The following is a 19,966-nucleotide window of genomic DNA, read 5'->3' as shown; positions in this document are numbered from 1 at the left end:
CCCTTGATTAATACTTTTGTTTTTTTTTCTGTCAAATAAAGTTTGATTGAACTCTCTCTCTCAGTGCAGTGTTAATGTACTGGAGTGTCCAGTCAGTGTGTCTGTATGAACCCCTCTCTCTCTCAGTGCAGTGTTAATGTACTGGAGTGTCCAGTCAGTGTGTCTGTATGAACCCCCCTCTCTCTCAGTGCAGTGTTAATGTACTGGAGTGTCCAGTCAGTGTGTGTGTATGAACCCCTCTCTCTCAGTGCAGTGTTAATGTACTGGAGTGTCCAGTCAGTGTGTGTGTATGAACCCCTCTCTCTCAGTGCAGTGTTAATGTACTGGAGTGTCCAGTCAGTGTGTGTATGAACCCCTCTCTCTCACGCTCAGTTTTAGTTCTTAGTCTCACCTTTGGGAGGCCAGACTTCCACCTGCTGAGTAACAGTGCGCAAATCCGCACAGTGCTGAGGATTAGAGCACTTTGCATGTGTCACTCCTCCCTGTCACTCCCTTTCTCCCCGTCTGGTCATTTGCACACACTGTACTGTCCCTGTATGAGTCACACACTAGAGGTGTGGGGGTGAGCCGAGCTGTTTGTCACGGACCAGAGGGTGCGTGAGAGAGAGAGAGAGAGAGAGAGAGAGAGAGAGAGAGAGAGAGAGAGAGAGAGAGAGAGAGAGAGAGAGAGAGAGAGAGAGAGAGAGGTATCCAACTGTCACGCGAGGAGAGAGGAAACAGCAGAAGCCAGGTAAGCTAGGATCTGGACAAGAGATTCGCGCAATGGATCGGCTGACAAGCCGGTCGAGTCAGCGATTTGTGGGGTGCCCCCTGTTGCGGTCTTGGGGGTGTTTGTTTTTTTCCCCCCCCCCCCGGAGAAACAGAGAGCCCCGCTGCTGCTGGGCTGCAGTGCGACCAGTGCTCTGCGGGAAACCGGACCAGAAGTAAAACCACAAGAACGCGATCACCCTGCGGCCCAGGGGGGGCTGGCCTTATGGAGGGGGCCGGAGGCTCGCACCCGGGACACACCCTCACGGACAACGGGGATACCAGTACAGCTGTGGCCGATCGGGCCGACCAGTTTGAACGAGACATCGTGCCCAGTGCTCCAGGCGACGTCAGACTGGGACGGGCTGAAGGAACAGAACGTCCTGCAGGAGCTGGGAGCAGGAAAGGCGACGAGGAGGAGCGCGGTACTCCTATTGCGCAATCCAGCCCAGCGGCCTCCCCCAGCAGGGCTCAGGGCTCCCCAGTGAAAGCAGGGGCCAGAGGGAGACAGAGGAAAGTGTGCCGCCAGCAGGTCAAAAACAAACGAGAATTTGAATAGGGAGAGAGAGTGCTGCCCGTCCACTGAAAGGGGAGCAACATCCTGAGAGTATCCGAAAAGTGAATCCCAGCCAGTGTCTGACAGCAGAGCGCTTTGCATCAGGGCCAGTGGAAGATTCACCGAGTAAGTCGATGCGTTTTTAATTTGGAGCCTTCGTACTTTTTTTTTTAAATTTAAAACTTCAAAGGGTAGCGATTCGTTTTTGGATTCCGCCATAAGACGGCGCATACAGGCAGGCAAAAAAACACCTCTTTCTTAGCGGTCTGTGCCTACACTCATCTTGGGGGGGTTACCGGGAGGACCTGGCCGAGCCGCCAAAAAAAGGTCGAGAACCGCCGCGCTAAGGAATCGGTTTCCTCTTCCTGGAGACCCCCGTAATGAACAGCGACTACAAAACAAACAAAAACAAAACCACTTGGATAACGAGAGCGCGGGCTTCCTCTGTGCTGGGGGACAGAGCGCTACTGCCTCGCGGCGTCCTGCCCCACCCACAGCGCCTGTCACCCGCGGAGGAGCACAGCGGCTCACTGGCGCTGCAGACAGACGCCCGCAGGAGGGGCTCGGGCGGAGTCGGTCACCACACCCTAACGAAGCTCTAACAGAATCTGAGCTCCTAACCCCCTGGACCAACTTGTTAATCAGTGCTTAAAAAAAAAAGACACCAGCGATGACATCGGTCCAGCTGAGGAAACAATGTTTATTACACGCGGAAGAAAAGAGCACATAGCGTTTCAGGACTGGGGGGGGGTGGGGGTATCAACACTGAAGCATCAGCTGTTGGGAGAACTGGCGAGCAAAGAGGGTTTTTCTAAAAAAAAACAGCAACACACTTTTCTGCAGGTGCGGGCCAAAAGACTGATGGAGCAGCACCGACATCTGGAACGGCCCACAGATGGGGGACGCGCCCAGGACACTCCAGACGGGCAGAGTGCAGTGCGAGAGGCAGATCTTCACGCAGGAGATTATAATAAAGCAGATTAACAACCCAAACAAGTGTGTTTGAAGTGTTATTTGGGCACCTGGCGGACCTTTCTCTGCATAAACCTGTGTCCCTGTTCTGCCCAGTCCTGGATGAGACGTGAACCACCCTGTCCAGCTGAAGGACAGACAGTCGACACTGGTCTCTCCATTAGAGGTGCAGACAGAGACGCAACTTACAGACTCGGCAGACAGTACAAGAGCAAAATTTCACCCCAGTCACAATTTTAAGGAAACGCGTCCCTGGTCAGGAGTAGGATGGGCAGGGGGACGTAATCTGGCCCATCGGAGGTGACTCAGCGGTCCATTCCATTGTCTTCAGGGGGCAGGGAGCGGAAACAAGACACAAGCAATCGCTCACAGAACTCCAGCTCCTCCTGCAAGAGAGATTTAGAGGGGGGTTAATACAGACACACTGACTGGACACTCCAGTACATTAACACTACACTGAGAGAGAGGGGTTAATACACACACACTGACTGGACACTCCAGTACATTAACACTGCACTGAGAGAGAGAGAGGGGTTCATACAGACACACTGACTGGACACTCCAGTACATTAACACTACACTGAGAGAGAGAGGGGGGTTCATACAGACAGACGTACCTGACACTCCTCTCTGCCTTTCAGCTCTCCTGTCCGCTCCTTGAGCAGCTCCTCCAGGCCCAGGGCGGGGTCCCGACACTCGGTCACTCCGCGCGGAAAATCACACACCAGACTGAAAGAGAGAGGGGAGAGGGACTCAGCAGACGCACACTGCAATGCCACCCCTTTACCAGGCTTGCAATTCCCTCACTCAAACCACGACACAAAAGACAGAGCGCGGGCCCATTTCCAGATGATGTCATGCTTGAGCTTCTTCGTCCGACTCGGGGCACGTGTTGCTACCGGAAACGACAAACCGTTTCGCCTTTTAAAAAGCAAAAAAAAATAATGTCTGTGGCACGTCGTCGAGACGCCTGTGGAAAAAGGGCTCATCTGCTGCTCTGTGGCCAATGGGAGCTTTTTTTTTTTTTTTTTTTTACAGAAGTTGAGCCTCATTCCAGAGGGCGTCAGGCTGTGAGGCAGTGACTATCGGATGACTATTGGACAGAGCACACCTCCCCTGTTCCCCTACAGATGTGCACGCACTAATTCCTTCATGACGCCACACACCGCCACCTCGGGCACTTCTGTGGTCCCTTGGCTGCGATTCCCATGGACACCTTCTCTTGAGTCGTTCATCTCGGACGTTTTGTTGCCTCGTTCTGAAGCGCAGAACACGGCACCCCATAGACCTGGGTATTTCCTCTATTTCTGTGGTGGAAACTGTTTTAACAGTCACTGTGTAATTAATAACTGGACACTCCACTCAAAGCGCTTTACAGGTAATGGGCACCCCCCTCCACCACCACCACCAGGGTGCAGCCCCCCCTGGAGGATGCGACGGCAGCCATTGTGCGCCAGAACGCTCACCATAACACTTTACCGCCATTGTGGTCTGAAATGCGCTCATCATCGATGCCGATTCTTTCCGACCCCCGAAATACAGAAACAGCGCCGCCGTTCCCCACATTAACGCAACAGTGGGGCCAGTGGGGCCAGTGGGAGCCAGCAGCCATGTCACCCTGTAACTCACAACTGGCAGCCCACTGAAGCTCAGCAGGTGTGAGCCTGGTCAGTACCTGGATGGGAGACCTCCTGGGAAAACTAAGGTTGCTGCTGGAAGAGGTGTTAGTGGGGCCAGCAGGGGGCACTCACCCTGCGGTCTGTGTGGGTCCTAATGCCCCAGTATAGTGACGGGGACACTAGACTGTAAACAGGCGCCGTCCTTCAGATGAGACGTCAAACCCAGGTCCTGACTCTCTGTGGTCATTAACAATCCCAGGGTGTTCCTTGAAAAGAGTAGGGGTGTAACCCCGGCGTCCTGGCCAAATTTCCCATTGGCCCTTACCAATCATGGCCTCCTAATAATCCCCCTCTGTGAACTGGCCTCATCACTCTGCTCTCCTCCCCACTGAGAGCTGATGTGTGTGAGAGGACTGGAGCATCATCCAGGTGGGGCTGCACACTGGTGGGGGTGGAGGGGAGTCCCCATTACCTGTAAAGCGCTTTGAGTGGAGTGTCCAGAAAAGCGCTATATAAGTGTAAGCAATTATTATTATTATAACAGGAATGAGATCGGCCGCCAGGCTTCGCTGGGGGACGCAGCAGCCTGTCTCACCAGCAGAGGGCGCCCAGCACGTGCTCGTGAAAGGGGCTGGGGGGACACCGGAGGAGAGACACCAGCTGCTGCACCATCCCCATGGAGACCAGGGTATCTGGAACGGAAAACGCAGACTTCGCGTTACTGCGCCACAGCGAAGAAAAACCCGTTTCAGAACCGGACAGCCCGAGATGAAGACCGATAGACCTTCATCTGCTCGTCTGTGGACAGCATGGTGCACTGATCTACTCGTTGGACACTCAATCTGTATCTACCTGTGCGCACTTTTGCACATACTGGATTGTTTTACAGTGACTATGAGCATATTTTGCACACACCCAGCTCTATTGATTTTATTTCGTATTGCTGTACTTATCTTGGCTTGGGCTGGGCTGCGGTCACACCTCCATTCCCCTTCGGGATCAATAAAGTCTTACCTAGCTATCTACAAAAACAGGGTAGGATGGATTAAATCCAGTTTCTACAGAAAGTGCATCTGGGATCGTAAGAGCTTGAGAAAGCCCAAAAACGCTGTCTGTGGGGAGTTTGCATGTTCGTCTTGCATTTGTGTGGGTGACATGCTGGTGGGTTAATTGGCTTCTGGGAAAACTGGCTCTAGATATGAGTAAGTGTGTCCTGTGTTGGACTGGCCCTGGTGTGAGTGTGTGAGTGTGTCTGTCCTGTGTTGGACTGGCCCTGGTGTGAGTGTGTGAGTGTGTCTGTCCTGTGTTGGACTGGCCCTGGTGTGAGTGTGTGAGTGTGTCTGTCCTGTGTTGGACTGGCCCTGGTGTGAGTGTGTGAGTGTGTCTGTCCTGTGTTGGACTGGCCCTGGTGTGAGTGTGTGAGTGTGTCTGTCCTGTGTTGGACTGGCCCTGGTGTGAGTGTGTGAGTGTGTCTGTCCTGTGTTGGACTGGCCCTGGTGTGAGTGTGTGAGTGTGTCTGTCCTGTGTTGGACTGGCCCTGGTGTGAGTGTGTGTGTGTGTGTGTCCTGTGTTGGACTGGCCCTGGTGTGAGTGTGTGTGTGTGTGTCCTGTGTTGGACTGGCCCTGGTGTGAGTGTGTGTGTGTGTCCAGTGATGGACTGGTGTCCTGTCCAGGGTGTGTGAGTGTGTGTCTCCTGTGATGGACTGGTGTCCTGTCCAGGGTGTGTGAGTGTGTGTCTCCTGTGATGGACTGGTGTCCTGTCCAGGGTGTGTGAGTGTGTGTCTCCTGTGATGGACTGGTGTCCTGTCCAGGGTGTGTGAGTGTGTGTCTCCTGTGATGGACTGGTGTCCTGTCCAGGGTGTGTGAGTGTGTGTGCCCTGTGATGGACTGGTGTCCTGTCCAGGGTGTGTGAGTGTGTGTCTCCTGTGATGGACTGGTGTCCTGTCCAGGGTGTGTGAGTGTGTGTCTCCTGTGATGGACTGGTGTCCTGTCCAGGGTGTGTGAGTGTGTGTGTCCTGTGATGGACTGGTGTCCTGTCCAGGGTGTGTGAGTGTGTGTCTCCTGTGATGGACTGGTGTCCTGTCCAGGGTGTGTGAGTGTGTGTGTCCTGTGATGGACTGGTGTCCTGTCCAGGGTGTGTGAGTGTGTGTCTCCTGTGATGGACTGGTGTCCTGTCCAGGGTGTGTGAGTGTGTGTGTCCTGTGATGGACTGGTGTCCTGTCCAGGGTGTACCCTGCCTTGCTCCCATTGCTTGCTGGGACTTCAGTGGCCCTGCGACCCGGAATCAAAAACAGCCCGTCAGTCCACACTGACGTCAGCCATCGTCACATCTGCCCACCCTGTTTCGCCCTGTACCCCTCTGCCCGTCCCTGCCCGTCCCTGTACCCCTCTGCCCGTCCCTGTACCTCTGTGCTCGGCGTGGGAGGCCAGCAGGCTCTGCAGCAGGAAGGCCGACTTGACTCGCAGCTTCTCGTGGTCCGACTGCATCCCCCGCATCAGCACGGAGAAGCCGTCATGTGACAGGAACTCCCGCAGCGCCGCTTCCTGCTCGCGCACCAGACCTGAGGGACAGACGGGCGTCTCAAACCCAGCACAGCACAGCTCCTCAGCACAATCCCCCACAGAACAGTCCCCCTCCAGTAGAGCTCCCCTCCACAGCACAGCCCCCCTTCAGCAGAGCTCCCCTCCACAGCACAGCCCCTCCCCTCCACAGCCCAGCCCCCCTCCAGCACTGTCCCTCCCCCCAGCCCAGCCCCCCTCCAGCACTGTCCCTCCCCCCAGCCCAGCCCCCCTCCAGCCCAGCCCCCCTCCACAGCACAGTCCCTCCACAGCACAGCCCCCCTCCAGCCCAGCCCCTCCCCTCCACAGCACAGCCCCCCTCCAGCACAGTCCCTCCACAGCACAGCCCCCCTCCAGCCCAGCCCCTCCCCTCCACAGCACAGCCCCTCTCCAGCCCAGCCCCCCTCCAGCACAGTCCCTCCACAGCCCAGCCCCTCCCCTCCACAGCCCAGCCCCCCTCCAGCACAGCCCCCCTCCACAGCACAGCCCCTCCCCTCCACAGCACAGCCCCCCTCCAGCACAGTCCCTCCACAGCACAGCCCCCCTCCAGCACAGTCCCTCCACAGCACAGCCCCCCTCCAGCCCAGCCCCTCCCCTCCACAGCACAGCCCCTCTCCAGCCCAGCCCCCCTCCAGCACAGTCCCTCCACAGCCCAGCCCCTCCCCTCCACAGCCCAGCCCCCCTCCAGCACAGCCCCTCCACAGCACAGCCCCCCTCCAGCACAGTCCCTCCCCCCAGCCCAGCCCCCCTCCAGCACAGCCCCTCCACAGCCCAGCCCCTCCCCTCCACAGCACAGCCCCCCTCCAGCACAGTCCCTCCACAGCCCAGCCCCTCCCCTCCACAGCACAGCCCCCCTCCAGCACAGCCCCTCCACAGCCCAGCCCCTCCCCTCCACAGCACAGCCCCCCTCCAGCACAGCCCCTCCACAGCACAGCCCCCCTCCAGCACAGTCCCTCCACAGCCCAGCCCCTCCACAGCACAGTCCCTCCACAGCACAGCCCCCCTCCAGCCCAGCCCCCCTCCAGCACAGCCCCTCCACAGCACAGCCCCCCTCCAGCACAGCCCCTCCACAGCACAGCCCCCCTCCAGCACAGTCCCTCCACAGCACAGCCCCCCTCCAGCCCAGCCCCTCCCCTCCACAGCACAGCCCCTCTCCAGCCCAGCCCCCCTCCAGCACAGTCCCTCCACAGCCCAGCCCCTCCCCTCCACAGCCCAGCCCCCCTCCAGCACAGCCCCCCTCCACAGCACAGCCCCTCCCCTCCACAGCACAGCCCCCCTCCAGCACAGTCCCTCCACAGCACAGCCCCCCTCCAGCACAGCCCCTCCACAGCACAGCCCCCCTCCAGCCCAGCCCCTCCCCTCCACAGCACAGCCCCTCTCCAGCCCAGCCCCCCTCCAGCACAGTCCCTCCACAGCCCAGCCCCTCCCCTCCACAGCCCAGCCCCCCTCCAGCACAGCCCCTCCACAGCACAGCCCCCCTCCAGCACAGTCCCTCCACAGCCCAGCCCCCCTTCAGCACAGCCCCTCCACAGCCCAGCCCCCCTCCAGCACAGTCCCTCCACAGCCCAGCCCCCCTCCAGCACAGTCCCTCCCCCCAGCACAGCCCCCCTCCAGCACAGCCCCTCCACAGCACAGCCCCTCCACAGCCCAGCCCCTCCCCTCCACAGCACAGCCCCCCTCCAGCACAGTCCCTCCACAGCCCAGCCCCTCCCCTCCACAGCACAGCCCCCCTCCAGCACAGCCCCCCTCCAGCACAGTCCCTCCACAGCCCAGCCCCTCCCCTCCACAGCACAGCCCCCCTCCAGCACAGCCCCTCCACAGCACAGCCCCCCTCCAGCACAGTCCCTCCACAGCCCAGCACAGCCCCCCTCCAGCACAGCCCCTCCACAGCCCAGCCCCCCTCCAGCACAGCCCCTCCACAGCCCAGCCCCTCCACAGCCCAGCCCCACTCCAGCACAGTCCCTCCCCCCAGCCCAGCCCCCCTCCAGCACAGTCCCTCCCCCCAGCCCAGCCCCCCTCCAGCACAGCCCCTCCCCCCAGCCCAGCCCCTCCACAGCACAGTCTCTCCACAGCACAGCCCCCCTCCAGCACAGCCCCTCCACAGCACAGTCTCTCCACAGCACAGCCCCCCTCCAGCACAGCCCCTCCACAGCACAGCCCCCCTCCAGCACAGCCCCTCCACAGCCCAGCACAGCCCCCCCTCCAGCACAGTCCCCCCCCACAGCACAGTACAGCCCCCCCTCCAAAGCACAGCCCCCCTCCCAAGGACCGCCCCCCCAGCACAGCGCCGTGAGACTCACAGGAAACCGCGTACAGCGCCTTCACCCTGACCGTGGGGCAGGGGTCGGCGTCCACCAGCGCCAGCAGCGGGGACAGCGCCCCCAGGGACAGGGCGTGGAACTGCACCTCCGGGTGGTTCTGGCAGCAGACGGCCAGCAGCTGGGCGGCCCGCCAGCGCACACCGGGGGCCGCGTCGCGCAGGCGCTGGGCCACGCAGAGCTGCAGGCCTCCCAGGGTCATCAGGTCTGCGGGGGAGAGGGAGGGGTGTGAGGAGGGGGAGAGAGAGAGATAGGGACACAGTTGATCTGGCAGCCCAGTATGTGATCTCCTGTCCCAGCCTGAGGAACAGACAGTGAGCCTGTCTCTCAATAATAATAATACAGTGTGTGATCTCCTGTCCCAGCCTGAGGAACAGACAGTGAGTCTGTCTCAATAATAATAATACAGTGTGTGATCTCCTGTCCCAGCCTGAGGAACAGACAGCGAGCCTGTCTCTCAATAATAATAATACAGTGTGTGATCTCCTGTCCCAGCCTGAGGAACAGACAGTAAGCCTGTCTCTCAATAATAATAATAATACAGTGTGTGATCTCCTGTCACAGGCTGAGGAACAGACAGTGAGCCTGTCTCTCAGTAATAATAATACAGTGTGTGATCTCCTGTCCCAGCCTGAGGAACAGACAGTGAGCCTGTCTCTCAATAATAATAATACAGTGTGTGATCTCCTGTCCCAGCCTGAGGAACAGACAGTAAGCCTGTCTCTCAATAATAATAATAATACAGTGTGTGATCTCCTGTCACAGGCTGAGGAACAGACAGTGAGCCTGTCTCTCAATAATAATAATACAGTGTGTGATCTCCTGTCCCAGCCTGAGGAACAGACAGTGAGCCTGTCTCTCAATAATAATAATACAATGTGTGATCTCCTGTCCCAGCCTGAGGAACAGACAGTGAGCCTGTCTCAATAATAATAATAATACAGTGTGTGATCTCCTGTCCCAGCCTGAGGAACAGACAGTGAGCCTGTCTCTCAATAATAATAATACAATGTGTGATCTCCTGTCCCAGCCTGAGGAACAGTGAGCCTGTCTCTCAATAATAATAATACAGTGTGTGATCTCCTGTCCCAGCCTGAGGAACAGACAGTGAGCCTGTCTCTCAATAATAATAATACAATGTGTGATCTCCTGTCCCAGCCTGAGGAACAGACAGTGAGCCTGTCTCAATAATAATAATAATACAGTGTGTGATCTCCTGTCCCAGCCTGAGGAACAGACAGTGAGTCTGTCTCTCAATAATAATAATACAGTGTGTGATCTCCTGTCCCAGCCTGAGGAACAGACAGTGAGCCTGTCTCTCAATAATAATAATACAGTGTGTGATCTCCTGTCCCAGCCTGAGGAACAGACAGTGAGCCTGTCTCTCAATAATAATAATACAGTGTGTGACCTCCTGTCCCAGCCTGAGGAACAGACAGTGAGCCTGTCTCTCAGTAATAATAATACAGTGTGTGATCTCCTGTCCCAGCCTGAGGAACAGTGAGTCCGTCTCCCAATAATGCTCCAGCCGCCTACAGTATATGTCAATATTTTATAATATGTCTTTGTTGTAAATGTCTGTAACATGTCTGTAGGTTTTATTTTACTTCTATTTTTTTTTTTGTTCCATGTTAATTTTATTATTTTTATTTGCTTTGGCAACACTGATTGTACCCATCGGTCATGCTAATAAAGCACCTGGAATTGAATTGAATTGAATTGACAGGGGGAAAGAGAGAGAGAGAGACAGGGGGAAAGAGAGAGAGAGAGATAGGGAGAGAGGGGAACGACGCACCGTGTCACAGCTCGAGAGAGAGAGAGGGAGGGAGGGAGAGGGGGAAGAGGGATAAAGAAAGAGGGAGAGGGGGAGAGGGGGAAGAGGGATAAAGAAAGAGGGAGAGGGGGAGAGGGGGAAGAGGGATAAAGAAAGAGGGAGAGGGGGAGAGGGGTCTCACCCCGGGCGTTGTCCAGATTCTCGCACAGCTCGGACAGCAGGTCCAGGGCCGACTCCGCGGCGCCCCCCTCCTCCTCCTCCTCCTCCTCCTCCTCGCCGCGCTCGGGCCTGCGCAGGACGTCCAGGCACCGCCTCATCTGCTCCACCTCGTCCAGCTGCCCCCTGCAGGCCTCCGCCAGCGCCTCCCGCAGCCAGGCCTTCCTCTGGGACACAGACAGGGGCGCAGAGCCGGAGTTCAGGAGGGCGTGCGGGCTGGGGGGGGGGCACGTATCCCACCAGGCCCCGCCTACGCAGATCAGAGCCCGTCGAGCCCCGCTAAGATCACCCCGACACCGAGGCAGAGCTGACGGCACATGTGTCAGCCGTTACCCCCAATGTCCAGGGTGGCCCGGACAAGGAGTTGAACTCTTGCGAAGCCGACAGCAAGATGAACCGTCACTTTCTCCCCGATCTCATTCAGTCAGACAGCTCTGCTAAGTGACGTACATGAGGATGTCAATAATCCCTCACACCTCCACAGCCCCTGTCTGGACCCTCCACCCAGAGCTCTTCCCAGGTCAGGGGGAATCCCACTACCCCCACCAGTGTGCAGCCCCACCTGGATGATGCTCCAGTCCTCTCCCACACACCAGCTCTCAGTGGGGAGGAGAGCAGAGGGATGGAGCCAGTTCAGAGAGGGGGGGTATTAGGAGGCCATGAGGGGTAAAGGCCAGGGGGGGGAGTTTGGCCAGGACACTGGGGTAACACCCCTACTCTTGTCGAGAGACACCCCGGGATTGTTAATGACCACAGAGAGTCAGGACCTCGGTTTGACGTCTCATCTGAAGGATGGCGCCTGTTTACAGTCTAGTGTCCCCGTCACTATACTGGGGCATGAGGACCCACACAGACCGCAGGGTGAGCGCCCCCTGCTGGCCCCACTCACACCTCTCCCAGCAGCAGCCTCAGCTTTCCCAGGAGTCTCCCCTCCAGGTACTGGCCAGGCTCCCACCTGCTGGGCTCCAGTGGGGTGTGTCAGCTGGGAGCTGCAGGGGCTGGACTGGCACAAACCGAGACGCCCAGATCCAGACTCATCACAGTAACACACCCCAGACACTTCTGCATTTTGGAGGGATATAAATAATAATAACAGGAATAATAATCATATACTAGAGAGAAACATTATAGGGATATATAGAAGAAATAACATACATAACAAACGACATAACTAATATATAATACATGTTCTAGATGTAAATATACTTTGGATTTAAATATAATAGGGCCTACTATATATAAAGCATATACTTATTAGTAAATAATTATTATATACCCATATTATACTTTCTTGAATACGGTTATATATAATATGGTCTGATATATTTCTGCATTTATTATATAACAATGATATATTCCTATTATATATATTATATGAGGGATCAATATAATCGAGCCTGTTAATATATATACTTATTCCTATGTAATTTATTATCATACATATATATAATATCTATGTATTTCTTATTATATATCCCTATTATATTTATTACATGGACATAATCAGGCCTGTCTGTCTCCATGCCCACGGGGAAGAGTCACGCAGACACACTGCAGAGGAAAACTCCGACGCTCGTCCGCAGCTCCGGGCCTCGAGGGCGCCGCGGTCACAGACTGACCGGCGCGGGCGGGCGGGCGGACTCGAGCTCGGCGCCCCTGGGGCAGTTACCTCCTCGGACATGGGCTCCGTGGGGGCGGGCTCATCGGAGGCGGAGCCAGCCTCCACAGCCAACCGCAGGAGGCCTTGAAGGTTCTGTGGGTTGGGCCTGTTGCCTCTGCCCTCGGCCATACTGCCTAATGAGAGAGAGAGAGAGAGAGAGGGGTTAATACAGACACACAGGACACTCCAGTACATTAACACTGCACTGAGAGAGAGGGGTTAATACAGACACACTGACTGGACACTCCAGTACATTAACACTGCACTGAGAGAGAGGGGTTAATACAGACACACTGACTGGACACTCCAGTACATTAACACTGCACTGAGAGAGAGAGGGGTTCATACAGACACACTGACTGGACACTCCAGTACATTAACACTGCACTGAGAGAGAGAGGGGTTCATACAGACACACTGACTGGACACTCCAGTACATCAACACTGCACTGAGAGAGAGGGGTTAATACAGACACACTGACTGGACACTCCAGTACATCAACACTGCACTGAGAGAGAGAGGGGTTAATACACACACACTGACTGGACACTCCAGTACATCAACACTGCACTGAGAGAGAGGGGTTAATACAGACACACTGACTGGACACTCCAGTACATGAACACTGCACTGAGAGAGAGAGGGGTTAATACAGACACACTGACTGGACACTCCAGTACATTAACACTGCACTGAGAGAGAGAGGGGTTCATACAGACACACTGACTGGACACTCCAGTACATGAACACTGCACTGAGAGAGAGAGGGGTTAATACAGACACACTGACTGGACACTCCAGTACATTAACACTGCACTGAGAGAGAGAGGGGTTCATACAGACACACTGACTGGACACTCCAGTACATTAACACTGCACTGAGAGAGCGTGCTGGTATTTGTTTTGGCAGTAGAACGACAGTCATTCCCAGGTGATTTGAATGTCGATTTGAATTGGAGAGATCATGGAACGCGATAAGACCAACTTGTGAAACATCAAGAACAGGGAGCCACAAGGCACAGAGACGCACATCACCTCGGAGGCATCAGAAGTTTGAGATTTTTTCAGAGGCAGAAAGAGTCATTAATCATAGTAATCCCTCACACCTCCACAGCGCCTGTCTGGACCCTCCACTCCGAGCTCTTCCCAGGTCAGGGGGAATCCCACCACCACCACCAGTGTGCGGCCCCACCTGGATGATGCTCCAGTCCTCTCACACACACCAGCTCTCAGTGGGGAGGAGAGCAGAGGGATGGAGCCAGTTCAGAGAGGGGGGTTATTAGGAGGCCATGAGGGGTAAAGGCCAGGGGGGGAGTTTGGCCAGGACACTGGGGTAACACCCCTACTCTTGTCGAGAGACACCCCGGGATTGTTAATGACCACAGAGAGTCAGGACCTCGGTTTGACGTCTCGTCTGAAGGAAGAATCTTACTCTCGCTGTCTGTGTTTCTTACTCTGTCTCCACCTGTCTTTGACTCTCTCTGTGTCTCTCTGACTGTGACTCTGTCTCTCTGACTCTGTCCCTGTCGTAAAGGCCAGGGAGAAATTTGGGGTGACACCCCTACTCTTGTCGAGAGACACCCCGGGATTGTTAATGACCACAGAGAGTCAGAACCTCGGTTTGACGTCTCATCTGAAGGACGGCGCCTGTTTACAGTCTAGTGTCCCCGTCACTATACTGGGGCATGAGGACCCACACAGACCGCAGGGTGAGAGCGCCCCCTGCTGGCCCCACTCACACCTCTCCCAGCAGCAGCCTCAGCTTTCCCAGGAGTCTCCCCTCCAGGTACTGGCCAGGCTCCCACCTGCTGGGCTCCAGTGGATTACCAGTTGTGAGTTGTAGGGTGATGTGACTGCTGATATGGGATAGATGCGTTTATGTGAAGTTGGTTCCCCATACTGTCTCCCTGATGGGAGTGTTATGGATTGAGACTGGAATGAGCGCTGTCTGCCTCCCCTGCTCTCTCCTCCTGGTGACTGTGCTCTCTGCCTCTGGGGAGAGGAGAGGAGAGCAGAGGGATGGAGCTGGGAGCTGCAGGGTGATATTAAGATCGGTTCGGCCGATTTCATTCGGTCGGTACTGAGACTCCTCCCACCCGTCCCGACACTGCATCAAGCTGCAGAAGAGGCAGTGGTATCGGGGTACCCCGGCACGCTAGCAGGGGCGCAGAACCGAACGAAGAGGAGGGGAGGTCCTCCCTGAGCCAAGGGTCCCCCGATCTCAGCCCCCCCCCGTTCTGCTCGAAATGCGGCTCCGCTCTCGACCGGACGGCGCGACCGCGGGTCAGAGGCCCCGCCGGGCCGGGCCGGGCGGCGCGATCGCGGGTCAGAGGCCCCGCCGGGCCGGGCCGGGCGGCGCGATCGTGGGTCAGAGGCCCCGCCGGGCCGGGCCGGGCGGCGCGATCGCGGGTCAGAGGCCCCGCCGGGCCGGGCCGGGCGGCGCGATCGCGGGTCAGAGGCCCCGCCGGGCCGGGCCGGGCGGCGCGATCGCGGGTCAGAGGCCCCGCCGGGCCGGGCCGGGCGGCGCGATCGCGGGTCAGAGGCCCCGCCGGGCCGGGCCGGGCGGCGCGATCGCGGGTCAGAGGCCCCGCCGGGCCGGGCCGGGCGGCGCGATCGCGGGTCAGAGGCCCCGCCGGGCCGGGCCGGGCGGCGCGATCGCGGGTCAGAGGCCCCGCCGGGCCGGGCCGGGCGGCGCGATCGTGGGTCAGAGGCCCCGCTGGGCCGGGCCGGGCGGCGCGATCGTGGGTCAGAGGCCCCGCTGGGCCGGGCGGCGCGATCGTGGGTCAGAGGCCCCGCTGGGCCGGGCCGGCGGCGCGATCGTGGGTCAGAGGCCCCGCAGGACCGGGCCGGGCGGCGCGATCGTGGGTCAGAGGCCCCGCAGGACCGGGCCGGGCGGCGCGATCGCGGGTCAGAGGCCCCGCAGGACCGGGCCGGGCGGCGCGATCGTGGGTCAGAGGCCCCGCAGGACCGGGCCGGGCGGCGCGATCGCGGGTCAGAGGCCCCGCTGGGCCGGGCCGGGCGGCGCGATCGTGGGTCAGAGGCCCCGCCGGGCCGGGCCGGGCGGCGCGATCGTGGGTCAGAGGCCCCGCTGGGCCGGGCCGGGCGGCGCGATCGTGGGTCAGAGGCCCCGCCGGGCCGGGCCGGGCGGCGCGATCGTGGGTCAGAGGCCCCGCCGGGCCGGGCCGGGCGGCGCGATCGTGGGTCAGAGGCCCCGCCGGGCCGGGCCGGGCGGCGCGATCGTGGGTCAGAGGCCCCGCCGGGCCGGGCCGGGCGGCGCGATCGCGGGTCAGAGGCCCCGCCGGGCCGGGCCGGGCGGCGCGATCGCGGGTCAGAGGCCCCGCCGGGCCGGGCCGGGCGGCGCGATCGCGGGTCAGAGGCCCCGCAGGACCGGGCCGGGCGGCGCGATCGCGGGTCAGAGGCCCCGCCGGGCCGGGCCGGGCGGCGCGATCGCGGGTCAGAGGCCCCGCTGGGCCGGGCCGGGCGGCGCGATCGCGGGTCAGAGGCCCCGCAGGACCGGGCCGGGCGGCGCGATCGCGGGTCAGAGGCCCCGCAGGACCGGGCCGGGCGGCGCGATCGCGGGTCAGAGGCCCCGCCGGGCCGGGCCGGGCGGCGCGATCGCGGGTCAGAGGCCCCGCAGGACCGGGCCGGGCGGCGCGATCGCGGGTCAGAGGCCCCGCCGGGCCGGGCCGGGCGGCGCGATCGCGGGTCAGAGGCCCCGCAGGGCCGGGCCGGGCGGCGCGATCGCGGGTCAGAGGCCCCGCTGGGCCGGGCCGGGCGGCGCGATCGTGGGTCAGAGGCCCCGCTGGGCCGGGCCGGCGGCGCGATCGTGGGTCAGAGGCCCCGCTGGGCCGGGCCGGGCGGCGCGATCGTGGGTCAGGGGCCCCGCCGGGCCGGGCTTCACCCCGGCCGAGACTTGAACCCGCTCCCACCCCCTCCCCTCCCTCCAGAGTTCCCACAGCCACAGAAAACACACACCGTCCGGGACCGGGACCGGAGACGATCTGCCCCACCGCAGCACAGCCCCGGGGGGAGTCATGGCTGTGCCTTTCCCACTATTATCTCCTCTCTCTCTCACTGTGTCTCCTGTCCTGTTGTGTGTGTTTATTACTGAGGGATTCCTTGCTGTATCTCCTCTCTCTCTCACTGTGTCTCCTATCCTGTTGTGTGTGTTTATTACTGAGGGATTCCCTGCTGTATCTCCTCTCTCTCACTGTGTCTCCTGTCCTCTTGTGTTTTTAGTACTGAGAGATTCTCCGTGATCTCCTCTCTCTCACTGTGTCTCCTGTCCTGTTGTGTGTGTTTATCACTGAGGGACTCTCCGTGATCTCCTCTCTCTCACTGTGTCTCCTGTCCTGCTGTGTGTGTTACTGAGAGATTTAGTGACTCTCACTATATATTTTAAAAAACAAACACAAGAGGCTCGCTCACCTGGACCCTCGGCACCGCAGTCCAGGCCGGTCCCGTCACGAGGTCCCTCCTCGGTGCAGCCGACGCCCGGCTGTTTTCGCGTCCGGACGACCCCTCTCTGGCGACACCACTACCAACAGCGAGGCCCGACGCCGTGGGGGCGGATATTCCCGAGATCAGGGCACGACGGGGTTTCCAGCACAGGCCTCCCCTCTCGCGGCGTGTTTATACGGGCGGAGAGCGGTAGAAGCTTCTGGAGGGGACGGGCCCGCCGACATGGCGTGGGGACTCCACGGGCGCGGCCATATTGGAAAGCGCCGCTACCGTAAAGGCACGAATAGAGGCGACCGCGCATTTATCCCCTCCCCGGCAAATACCGCTTCCTCCGATTAGAAGGGCCGGAGTAGGAGCTGCAGAAAACCCGACTTTTAAGTGTCCGATTGGAGCCGATTCGTGATTTTTTTTTACAGCTCTTAAATAGATCACCGTGGTTTGTGCAACATCTTACTATTTCCTGGGGTTTGGAGCTGTGTGTAAGTGTGTGTGAGCGTCTATGAGATCAGAGTGCGTCTGTATGTGTGAGTATGTGCATGTGTCTGTGTGTGTAATTTTGTGTGTGAGGGTCTGAGAGTTCAGAGCGTGTCTGTACGTGTGTGCATGTGAGTGATTATGCTGTGTGTGTGGGTCAGAGAGTTCAGAGTGTGTCTGTGTGTAATTTTGTGTCTGAGGGTCAGAGAGTTCAGAGTGTGTGTGTGTAATTTTGTGTCTGAGGGTCTGAGAGTTCAGAGTGTGTCTGTGTGTGTAATTTTGTGTGTGGGTCAGAGAGTTCAGAGTGTGTCTGTGTGTGAAATTTTGTGTATGGGTCAGAGAGTTCAGAGTGTGTCTGTGTGTGAAATTTTGTGTGTGTGAGTCAGAGAGTTCAGAGTGTGTCTGTGTGTGTAATTTTGTGTCTGAGGGTCTGAGAGGTCCGAGTGTGTCTGTATGTGCGTGATCATGCTGTGTCTGTGTAATTTTGTGTGTGAAGGTCTATGAGATCAGAGTTGGTATATCTGTGTGTGTTTACGTGCTGCATCTGTGCTGAAATCTGACCAGTTGCACTTGAGGAGAAACTCCGTGTTTGAGTGTAAGATACAGCTCTGAGACCTGAGCTCTGGGCTGTCCAGTCTGTAATAAATGTAAATGATACACAGTCCCTTAAGCTGGGTACATTTGAAACCAAAGTCTGGGTGCAGGAAAAAGTCAAAACAATGAAATTGGTTATAGAAACTAATTAGCAACAGTGATTAAGGGCCCAGACTCAGGATTGATAAAAACTGGCTAAAGTGTGTCTGTACAGTGTCTCCAGTAAGAGTCTGTACAGGTGTGTGTCTGTACAGTGTCTCCAGTAAGAGTCTGTACAGGTGTGTGTGTCTGTACAGTGTCTCCAGTAAGAGTCTGTACAGGTGTGTGTCTATACAGTGTCTCCAGTAAGAGTCTGTACAGGTGTGTGTCTGTACAGTGTCTCCAGTAAGAGTCTGTACAGGTGTGTGTGTCTGTACAGTGTCTCCAGTAAGAGTCTGTACAGGTGTGTGTCTGTACAGTGTCTCCAGTAAGAGTCTGTACAGGTGTGTGTCTATACAGTGTCTCCAGTAAGAGTCTGTACAGGTGTGTGTCTGTACAGTGTCTCCAGTAAGAGTCTGTACAGGTGTGTGTATGTCTATACAGTGTCTCCAGTAAGAGTCTGTACAGGTGTGTGTCTATACAGTGTCTCCAGTAAGAGTCTGTACAGGTGTGTGTCTGTACAGTGTCTCCAGTAAGAGTCTGTACAGGTGTGTGTCTATACAGTGTCTCCAGTAAGAGTCTGTACAGGTGTGTGTCTGTACAGTGTCTCCAGTAAGAGTCTGTACAGGTGTGTGTCTGTACAGTGTCTCCAGTAAGAGTCTGTACAGGTGTGTGTCTGTACAGTGTCTCTAGTAAGAGTCTGTACAGGTGTGTGTGTCTATACAGTGTCTCCAGTAAGAGTCTGTACAGGTGTGTGTCTGTACAGTGTCTCCAGTAAGAGTCTGTACAGGTGTGTGTGTCTGTACAGTGTCTCTAGTAAGAGTCTGTACAGGTGTGCGTCTGTACAGTGTCTCCAGTAAGAGTCTGTACAGGTGTGTGTGTCTATACAGTGTCTCCAGTAAGAGTCTGTACAGGTGTGTGTCTGTACAGTGTCTCCAGTAAGAGTCTGTACAGGTGTGTGTGTCTATACAGTGTCTCCAGTAAGAGTCTGTACAGGTGTGTGGCTGTACAGTGTCTCCAGTAAGAGTCTGTACAGGTGTGTGTCTATACAGTGTCTCCAGTAAGAGTCTGTACAGGTGTGTGTGTCTGTACAGTGTCTCCAGTAAGAGTCTGTACAGGTGTGTGTCTATACAGTGTCTCCAGTAAGAGTCTGTACAGGTGTGTGTGTCTATACAGTGTCTCCAGTAAGAGTCTGTACAGGTGTGTGTCTGTACAGTGTCTCCAATAAGAGTCTGTACAGGTGTGTGTGTCTGTACAGTGTCTCCAGTAAGAGTCTGTACAGGTGTGTGTCTGTACAGTGTCTCCAATAAGAGTCTGTACAGGTGTGTGTGTCTATACAGTGTCTCCAGTAAGAGTCTGTACAGGTGTGTGTCTGTACAGTGTCTCCAGTAAGAGTCTGTACAGGTGTGTGTGTCTATACAGTGTCTCCAGTAAGAGTCTGTACAGGTGTGTGGCTGTACAGTGTCTCCAGTAAGAGTCTGTACAGGTGTGTGTCTATACATTGTCTCCAGTAAGAGTCTGTACAGGTGTGTGTGTCTGTACAGTGTCTCCAGTAAGAGTCTGTACAGGTGTGTGTCTGTACAGTGTCTCCAGTAAGAGTCTGTACAGGTGTGTGTGTCTATACAGTGTCTCCAGTAAGAGTCTGTACAGGTGTGTGTCTGTACAGTGTCTCCAGTAAGAGTCTGTACAGGTGTGTGTGTCTGTACAGTGTCTCCAGTAAGAGTCTGTACAGGTGTGTGTCTATACAGTGTCTCCAGTAAGAGTCTGTACAGGTGTGTGTGTCTATACAGTGTCTCCAGTAAGAGTCTGTACAGGTGTGTGTGTCTATACAGTGTCTCCAGTAAGAGTCTGTACAGGTGTGTGTCTGTACAGTGTCT

The 19,966-nt window shown here is 57.3% G+C and overlaps 1 protein-coding gene and 1 long non-coding RNA gene across 2 annotated transcripts in view; one reads left to right on the top strand and one right to left on the bottom strand.

Annotated features, from left to right (window-relative positions):
• Positions 1 to 4,289, top strand: part of LOC148654354 (uncharacterized) — a 49,367-nt gene extending 45,078 nt beyond the window's left edge. The window contains exon 3 of the long non-coding RNA XR_015941386.1: positions 3,314 to 4,289. This is a non-coding gene — a long non-coding RNA (uncharacterized LOC148654354). The remainder of the gene's footprint in view (positions 1 to 3,313) is intronic.
• Positions 1,984 to 17,159, bottom strand: hspbp1 (HSPA (heat shock 70kDa) binding protein, cytoplasmic cochaperone 1). The gene is made up of 8 exons (XM_088646533.1): positions 16,851 to 17,159; positions 12,431 to 12,555; positions 10,727 to 10,928; positions 8,754 to 8,978; positions 6,300 to 6,455; positions 4,490 to 4,586; positions 2,893 to 3,004; positions 1,984 to 2,661 (listed from the first exon to the last, which is right to left on the bottom strand). The coding sequence occupies exons 2-8, from the start codon at positions 12,548 to 12,550 to the stop codon at positions 2,581 to 2,583; spliced, it is 993 nt and encodes a 330-aa protein (XP_088502659.1). The 5' UTR covers positions 12,551 to 12,555; positions 16,851 to 17,159; the 3' UTR covers positions 1,984 to 2,580.
• Positions 17,160 to 19,966: the final 2,807 nt, after the last annotated feature.

Source organism: Lepisosteus platostomus, chromosome 9 (genome assembly GCF_059453375.1).
Source record: "Lepisosteus platostomus isolate fLepPlt1 chromosome 9, fLepPlt1.hap1, whole genome shotgun sequence".
In the NCBI taxonomy this organism is placed as follows: Eukaryota; Metazoa; Chordata; class Actinopteri; order Semionotiformes; family Lepisosteidae; genus Lepisosteus; species Lepisosteus platostomus.
Note: the sequence above shows the minus strand (reverse complement) of the source record. Positions and strands in the feature narration are given on the sequence as shown.